Source organism: Prunus avium, chromosome 6 (assembly GCF_965620075.1).
Source record: "Prunus avium chromosome 6, drPruAviu1.hap1.1, whole genome shotgun sequence".
Lineage (NCBI taxonomy): Eukaryota > Viridiplantae > Streptophyta > Magnoliopsida > Rosales > Rosaceae > Prunus > Prunus avium.
In genome coordinates, this window is record NC_142289.1 from 25,409,791 (window position 1) to 25,418,968 (window position 9,178).

General features: G+C 36.8%; 1 protein-coding gene and 1 pseudogene across 1 annotated transcript; one reads left to right on the forward strand and one right to left on the reverse strand.

Annotated features, from left to right (window-relative positions):
* The first annotated feature begins 318 nt into the window (after positions 1-318).
* LOC110766249 (uncharacterized) lies at positions 319-3,023 on the forward strand (annotated as a pseudogene).
* Positions 3,024-4,916: 1,893 nt separating this feature from the next.
* LOC110766225 (uncharacterized) lies at positions 4,917-6,829 on the reverse strand. Its single transcript, XM_021969512.2, has 3 exons — positions 6,474-6,829; positions 5,621-5,779; positions 4,917-5,478 (listed from the first exon to the last, which is right to left on the reverse strand). The coding sequence occupies exons 1-3, from the start codon at positions 6,738-6,740 to the stop codon at positions 5,098-5,100; spliced, it is 807 nt and encodes a 268-aa protein (XP_021825204.1). The 5' UTR covers positions 6,741-6,829; the 3' UTR covers positions 4,917-5,097.
* Between the last annotated feature and the right edge of the window lie 2,349 nt (positions 6,830-9,178).

Consider the following 9,178-nt stretch of genomic DNA (forward strand, 5'->3'; position numbering starts at 1 on the left):
TAAAGTGAGTCTTATCATGGCGATGTTTGTCATGAACTCGTTAGATCATTTCCATTAACACACTCCTTGGAACAAGTCAAAATTGAAACAGAAAAGTCAGCTTCTAGGATATGCGCAATGATTGTTCTCGGCAACATGACTTCCAAAAAAAGTAGTTTCAAACTAACCTGGACATATCTTCTTCAACCCAAATCATTAAAGCCATTAATTTGGTAAGATATACTAGAACTGTAAGAAAAATTTATACTAACAATATAAGCAGTATTTAGTTTTAATTCCTATCTAAAAATCTCAAGTTCTATCCAAATAATCCGTAGCATGAGTATTTATACGTATTGGTCCTTCCTACATTCGTATAAATATACACCTGATTACGAGTCTGCAGACATTCTTATTTTGCTCAGAGTCAAGTTCTGCGTTAAAAGTTCCATGGATATTTCCATGCATCTCAGTGACTGCATGGAAATGTCTGGTTTTTCTAATATCTAGAAATTCTCAACAATGTCTTTTCTTTTTAATATTTTCTTTCTCCTGGTTTTCCTAAATAAAAAATTTCCTTTTTTGGCCTACAGGTTTGAATATATATTCCAATGATGCCAAGGACAAGTTCATCAGTCCTCTTAGTGGGACTTTTGTGACTATGCTGCTGGGAAGCTATGATCACAAAAGCAGAAGCTGAATACATGGCATCAAGCCCATAAATATTCGAATAAAGGACCTTATGGACCGAATGACACTAGCCGAAAAGATTGGCCAGATGACACAGCTAGACCGTCAGAACGTGATGGCTGACATCATGAGGGACTACTCAATTGGCAGCTTATTTAGTGGTGGAGGAAGTGTGCCGCGACTGAGAGCTAATCCACAGGATTGGATCAACATGGTCAATGATTTTCAAAATGGTTCGCTGTCAAGGCGGCTTGGAATCTCTATGATTCATGGCATTGATGCGGTTCATGGCCACAATAATGTTTATAAGGCCACAATTTTCCCACATAATGTTGGACTTGGTGCTACCAGGTAAGTGATTCTCTTAAAGATACAGAAAGAGAACAAAAAATATGACAAGTAATGATAGCAGTTTTTGAGAAAGCTAAAGACAGTAGTTTTTTGACAAACCTAATGTTTGCCATCTTGCAGGGATCCAGATGGGGAAGGTGCTACGAGAGTTATAGCGAGGATCCTGAAATCGTAAAACAGATGACTGATATCATACTTGGGCTGCAAGGCGACATTCCAGCTGGTTCGAGAGGAAGGGAGTTCCTTATGTTGGTGGAAAGTAATTAAGCTGAAAAAATATTATTCTACTTACGCTCAGCCAAAATCATTTTTTCTGTGCTGTGGTACCATTTTCGTTTTCATTACATGCAACTTTTCCTTTGTGATAGGGACAAGGTTGTAGCCTGCGCAAAACACTTTGTGGGAGACGGAGGCACCATCAAGGGCATCAATGAAAACAACACTGTGATTGATATGCATGGATTAATGAGCATTCACATGCCTGCTTACTACCATTCTATCATCAAGGGTGTGTCCACTATCATGGTGTCCTACTCCAGTTGGAATGGAAAGAAGATGCACGCTAACCGCAAGCTCGTCACTAGATTTCTAAAGGATACCCTTAAGTTCAAGGTACAATATGACACACTAATTAAATTCCATATAGTTCTATAAATTGAAAAGGATATTTGGACATAAATAAATTAGCAGTACTAACTCTCATGCTACTGTTGTTCACATTTCAGGGCTTTGTCATCTCTGACTGGCAGGGTATTGACAAAATTTCCTATCCACTCCATTCGGATTACCCAAACTCAGTTCTTGCTGGTATTCAAGCTGGCATTGACATGGTTAGTTGCTATCTTCTGTATGACAGATCGATGGTAAATATGAAAGTTGGTATTGAAACTGCTTCCTGGTCTTGTTCAGGTCATGGTTCCATACAACTATACCGAGTTGAGTGGTATAGTAACCGACCACGTCAACAACAAACGTATCCCCATGAGCCGTATTGATGATGCAGTTAGGAGAATTTTGAGAGTCAAATTCATGATGGGTCTTTTTGAGAACCCCTTGGCTGATCAGAGCTTTGTTGACCAGCTTGGAAGCCAGGTTTCAATCTGTGTGTACTGAAAATAAGTAATGTATATATATTTGATCATCATCAACTCATGAAAACTAATATCCGTATTACATAAAATAATGCAGTCTCACAGAGATTTGGCGAGGGAAGCAGTGAGGAAGTCACTTGTGCTTCTGAAGACTGGAGAAAATGCAGATACACCCCACTCCCCAAAAGGCCTCCAGGATCCTAGTTGCTGGAACTCATGCCAACAACTTGGGCTATCAATGTGGAGGCTGGAGTCTCACTTGGCAAGGAGTTAGTGGCAACAACTACACTGCTGGTTGGTATCTGCTTTATATATGTTGTCCTTAATTTCTTTGCTTAATTTAATCCCACCTAAATCAAAATTCATCTCATACTTAATTAACTTCTACATCCTAATGCGCATCCATTAATGTCCATTGTACATGCAGGAACCACTATACTCAGTGCCATTGCTGGTGCAGTTAACGAGACCACGGACATTGTCTTCAGCATAAATCCTGATCCTAATTTTGTCACAGCAAGCAACTTCGATTACCCTGTTGTCGCTGTTGGTGAGGTCCCTTACGCAGAAACAAGGGGGGATAGTTTAAATTTGACAATTCCAGAACCAGGTCCGAGCATTATCACCAATGTCTGCGGCACAGTCAAGTGCGTTGTTATCGTTGTCTCTGGCCGTCCTGTTGTGATTGAGCCCTACCTTTCGTCGATCGATGCTCTTGTGGCTGCATGGCTTCCTGGAACCGAAGGCCAAGGAATTAGCGATGTTTTGTTTGGTGATTATGGATTCAGTGGGAAGCTGCCTAGGACTTGGTTCAAGACAGTAGATCTACTCCCTATGAATGTTGGTGATAGACATTATGATCCCCTCTTTCCTTTTGGTTTTGGACTTACAACTGATCCGCTTGATCAGTGAAGCCAGGAATTAATATCTTGCCTTCAAACAAGTATTATACACTATTGGTGATGTACAGTGCCTTTGAAGACCCGTATATGTATATTATGTGTATATGTATATTATATGTATGAGTATATCATAGTGACATATAAAAATGCCACTACTTCATTTGTGTATACAGTCCCCTCCTATTGAGGGCTTATTTGAGGGATACATTGTGGTGTCTATGAATTCCTTCCAAAAGATAAGAAAATTGAAAACTGGTTGTTTTGACCAACAAAATAGGCGAACACTAAGGGGGGTGTATCCAATTCAAACTTTTAATGACTTTTATAGAGTGGTATTCAATTTAGACTTTTAAAGAGTATATAAAAGTCTAGTGGTATTCAATTGTGACTTTTAAAAAGTATTTAAAAGTTTGGTGGTATCCAGTTACTACTTTTAAAGAGTATTTAAAAGTTTGGTGGTATCCAAAAAGTTAATGACTTTTAAAAAGCTTATTAAATGAATGACTTTTCCATACTTTTAAGACTAATTGTTAAGAGCAAAAGTCTTGCCAATTTACTAGTGACTTTTATCAACTCTATGAAAGTATTTAAGAATTTGTCAACTCTATGAAAGTCACTCACTTAAAAAAAGTCTTTATAAGTATGAATTGGATACACCCCCTAAATATATACTAAAATGAAAAACATTCAATTGAGTTGTTAAATGGTTTTGGATTCAAGTTTTTTGTTTTGTATTTTTTTTTTTTTTGCAGACCTAACTTTGAGGTCATATCTTAAAAATAGACTATTCAGATCATTGAAATACAATACATAGTGAGCCCTCCAAGCATGTCCATCAAATAAGATTATTTAAGAAATCCCTCAATTGATGCTTATATATAAACGGCGACTTACGTATTTTGAGATATGTTTATTGCAACTTGATCTAGTGTTTGCCTCTCATGTCATCCCATTCCATATGCTAATAAACTAATACTAATATACTAATACTTAATGGATCACAAGTAACGCACGTGTGAAAAAAGAAAAAAAAAAATTGGTAAGGATACGAGTAAGATACAATTAATTAAATAAATGATCATCGTAATTAAATAACTAAGGTGGAGACTCTGGTATTGTGAATGGGAAGGCAAATATGAAATATGTTTATTGCAATTAGCTGATCTCTAGTCTTTTGCCTCTTTGCCTCTTGGCGTATGTCACTCACATTCGTCATGAGCATCAAGTAAATTCCATATGGGCAAATGTGGGTTAGGTCAGTTGGCCAAAGCAGTGAGTTTGTCCCATTGTACCCAAGTTTGAATCTCCCTCCCCTTATTAGAGTAGGGTTTTTTTTCACCAAAGATTAACTTCATTCGATAAACTTCAAAGTACAAGCAAAGACATCAACATGATATCTAAAATACTAATTCCAAGAGGCCAACCAACTAACATATTAAAAATAAAACTAAAGCATATAAAAGCCGCACTAAAACTACTAGCCCATATCATCATAATTAACCATAAGCCCAAACAAAGTTCGAAACCCGAAAGCAACCCATGAGCCTAAACGAACACCACCACCACCACCTGAAGAAGCGTTGTCGCGGCCACACCCACCACCACTACATCCGTAATAGATCTATGTAGCAAAATTCAACTTACAACTTCCTCATTTGAGGCTGCTTATGGGAGAATTTGAGCCTTAGTAAAGTTTATAAATACTTAACAATTAGGGCCAGAATCTTTTGACATCTAATATGCCAAGCTGCGCCATCCTCCGCCATCATATGCCTTCTTCCCTCTTCATATTAATGGTGATACACATACAAACTAGTACTAAAAAGTTCTTGCTTTTGCTATATTTTACAACGAGATCTTGAATGTCATAAAAAACCTCTTGACTGATAGGTTAAAATAAACATTGGGATTCATAACTAACAATCCATTCAAAATGCCATGATAAAAAATTAACAATTTGTACAGAGATAGGATCAAGATCAAATCGGCTACTCATTCTCACTCAACAAGAGGTTCACATCAACATCAGTAAAACTACATACATATGAGACTTACAAATTAGAAGCAAAATGATCTCGGTAAAATTAATTTCTAATGTTCTGAACTTCTGATTTACCGGATACAGTTATACTATCATCAGTAGTCATTGAGTCTGCTGCTGGCAACTTTTTCCCAAGAGGCTTAGGTATGTCCAGCTGGTCTTGTGGGCAACGCTGCTGAGGGTGGGATAGCAGCATACACATGTAACGGAAGAGAATTCGAGCTAATAGCTGACCGGTCTCCAAGGTGTAGCCCTCATATTCGCTAACATGTTCCACAGCATCCACAAGTGAATCGTAGATCTCTTGAGGGCAGTTGTCAGGTCCAGGCTTTTCGTGAAGGTAAATCACATCCAGAGTGAAGAGTTTCTGGATCACAGGCCATTGATGATGTGGTCTTATAGATGATCTACAGTAAATAAGAATCTAAGGGCAAGCATGTTAGGCTTTAGCTATCAACAAAAGAAATTTCAACATCGTGGAAGGGGCAAAATGGAATATCAGAATTTTATGAATATAATAATTAACCAATGTAATAGCAAGAAAGGCGAAGCCAACCACTGCTTACCACCCTTAAAAGTCTGTTTTGAGCACGAGATTTTTTTGCTTCATGAGCTGCTACTCGAAATAGACTAGTAAGATCTACATTACTAGAAGATGAATTAGCTGAGAGTACTCGAAATGCAGCAAAAGCAGACTCGACTTCACTGCTAAACTCTTTCCGAAGCTTCATAAAAACGAAAAAAACAAAAGGTTCCAAATCAATTACAGAAACATAAATCAAACAAACAGACACAAAGGATAAATTGACTTTTTTGAACAAAACCTGCAGAAGGTTTGGTTTCACTGCATAAACATTTACTACTAATGGGGCATTTAACACAACCCTACAACAATTGATGTGAACGATTCTTGGTGCTGCAGTCCATAATATAAAGTCTAGGACCAAAAATGATCAAGATATGTGGATGATTCTGGGAAAGTACACTTTGTAACTTTGATTATGATACGAAATCTCCTTAACAGTTAGTAAAGGAATTGATTTTTCAGCCACATTCAGTAAAAGTGACCAATTCTTAATCAAAGGCAAAACAACGTTTTTGACCTGGTGAGTCTCTGTACATTTGGCTACTTGAAAATAGTGATTTAAACTAAATTTCCTTCATTGATCCAGAAACCAAATTCATGTCATGCAATTGCTTACAATTCCTAAAAATGAGATAGTTAATCTACCCATAAAGCTTATATATCACAAAAAAAACCCACAAAACTATCATCCAGAGCCATAATCACGGTTTCCAGGAGTTCAGTTCCTCAAAAACGCATAAGACGCATAAATTTCTCTGCCCTTTATCGCACATTTTCTCGGAAACCAAACAGAAACCAAGCAATAAAGAGAGAGAAAAAACGAGAGAACCTACCCAAGACGCTGACTTTCCGAGACTGGCAAAGGCAAATCGGTTCTCTGGGTTGATGGTGAGCTTGGCGTTGATGAAGACAAGTATGGCTTGCTTGATCGAGTCCAGGCGGGTTGAAGGTCGCCCATTTGGGCTCATCGCTACTTTGAGCTCCACCATAGATTCTGGGCCAACATCTATACAGAACAGTATGTCCTCATTGCTTAGCCTCGTTGGTCTCAGCGTGTATCTGCCCGCACCCGATCCGTCCCCTTCTACTATTCCCTCCATCTCTCACACAGAGCTCAGAGCTCAGAGCTCAACTTCCCAAATGAAACCAAAGAAGAAAGCTTTGCGAAGACAGCCTCATCGTGTCATTTGCATTTCACAGTAAAAGGACACGTACAGGTAAACGGTGCGTTTTATGTCACCGATTTATACAAACGAGTAAGCGATATTATTATAAAATTTGAGGGTAGATCAGTTTTTCAATAAGCATGTGCGGATTTATTATTTATATCTTTAGAGTTGAGCTATGTACTTTCGGGAAATATAATAGAAAAGTTGATATAGATTCAAATTTTTATTGAGGAATTGAGTTTAATTCTTGGATTTTGTGATTTTGATCCAAGTCCTTTGACTTTTGTATCACATATGATTACATTTCTTTTTAAATATTTTATGATGTAATCTCTTTAAAAAAATAAAAATAAATCATTTTTAGTTCCAATGTTGTCCCTTATTACTTGAATCGGGTAATAGTTATTTATGTTATAATAATTAGCCATTTTTTGTAGGTAACATATAATTTTATTTGTCTATTTTTATATATGACTTATAGGTAGTCTTCTAATTTATATTCCTAACTTATAGGTAGTCTTCTAATTTATGTTCCTAACTCATAGGTAACACGATTTGTCACTAAGTTTTTTTCGTTGCTAATAATAACACTATTTTACCTGAATGTCAGGTACATAATGTCATGTGGGTGCTTGTCTGATCAATTGGTATATTATGCGGGTCTTTATTTTTCATTGATTAAATTATATTTTATCCATATATTAGGAATATTATCAAGGAAAGAATTCAAAATTTAAATTCTGAAATTCATTTACAAGGAAATAATGCATTAAATTTAGATTTTAAATGTATTTTCCTTATTTACCTCTAAGGGTAAAATCGACACCACAAAAAAGTAATAAATGTCAAAGGACCTACATCTAAAATTAAAAACGTGTGGACTAAACCCAAAAATAGCTAATCGTTTTGGACCTAGATCTAAGAAGCCCGAAATATAATCATAAACTGAAGTGAAGACAATAATAATACTAATTCAATTGCCTGCATAGAAGCTCAGTTGAGATTAGTGGTCGACCGGACGAAAAGGGTAGGAAGCTTTAGTAAAATGAGTGAGTCGAGAAGAAGTTTCAGGTAACTTATCCACACTACAAAAGATACTCATGAAGATGCAAAAGAATACCACACTACAAAATGCTTGGAAGAGTACATCGATGCTATCTATGGTTTGGATCAAATGGTTTGTCAATGCTACACTGAAAAGATTGAGTGCGAAGAAGATGAGCTTGCAGAAATACTATTACTCGACGGTTGCTTCATATTGGAACTTTTCCTCAGGTCATTGTCTATATGAAGCAAGATGACTACAATTCTGATCCAATATTAACAAGCTTGGACAATTGCAGCCCTTCAGCATGATTTGACATTACTGTTATGTGTCCTATTTAGATCGATGCACTAAATACTAAGTTATATCAGGTTTTGATAAGAGTTTGAATTAAGTTATACCTTGAGGCCCAAAACCTTGTGGAATAAGGAAAGGTTTTGAAGCCTATTAAGCGGTCCTGTTTATTTCCTTTTTTGCGTGAACCGTTTTGGTGGGCTTGGAAGATTAGTCAAGTCAACCCTCGATGATGAGTAGAGACGACTTGACCTAGCCCTATATAAGCTTAAGGCCCTGGTCTCATTAGACACGTTCTCTAACCCTAATCTCATCATAAAGAGAGAGCTGAAACAGATTTTGAGAGAGAGCAGAAGTCTTGAGCCATTCCTGTTTTGCTAGGATTGTTGTTGTTGCGGTTGAATGAGTTCAGAGGTCGTGTACTCAAGAAAGATGGCGCCAGGTATGTCTTTACGTATTTTAGAATTGTGTGAAAGATCATGAACACGCATGTTAAAGAAATCTAACAGTTGGTATCAAAGCTCATGGTTATACACACACTGAAATCGTTTTTTAAGCATGCCTATTATGATTTCTTATCTGTTTATGCCATGCTGAGCTTTTGGTTATGTATAAAATCTGAAGATTGATTAAACATGTTTTCTAAAATATTAAGAATATTAAAGAATCTGGAAAAGCATGTTTTAATTTGATTTTTCATATCTTCAAAACTTTAAACACTTTTTTTACCTACTAGATGACATTAAAACCCTAAAAATGCCCATATATCACAAGAACACTGTGAGTTGTGTTAATTAGGTCTAGGCTGATGTTCTGTATGGTGATTATGGATTCACTGGAAAGCTTCCTAGGACTTGGTTCAGGAGAGTAGATCAGCTCCCTATGAATTTTGGTGAAAAAAATTATGATCCCCTCTTTCCCTTTGGTTTTGGACTTACAACGCGGCCGGTTAATAATGGCTTAAAGCCAAGTCAGGCGAATTAGTAGTGTTATTATATCCTCTCTTTCTTGTCTTCTCCTTGAATTCATT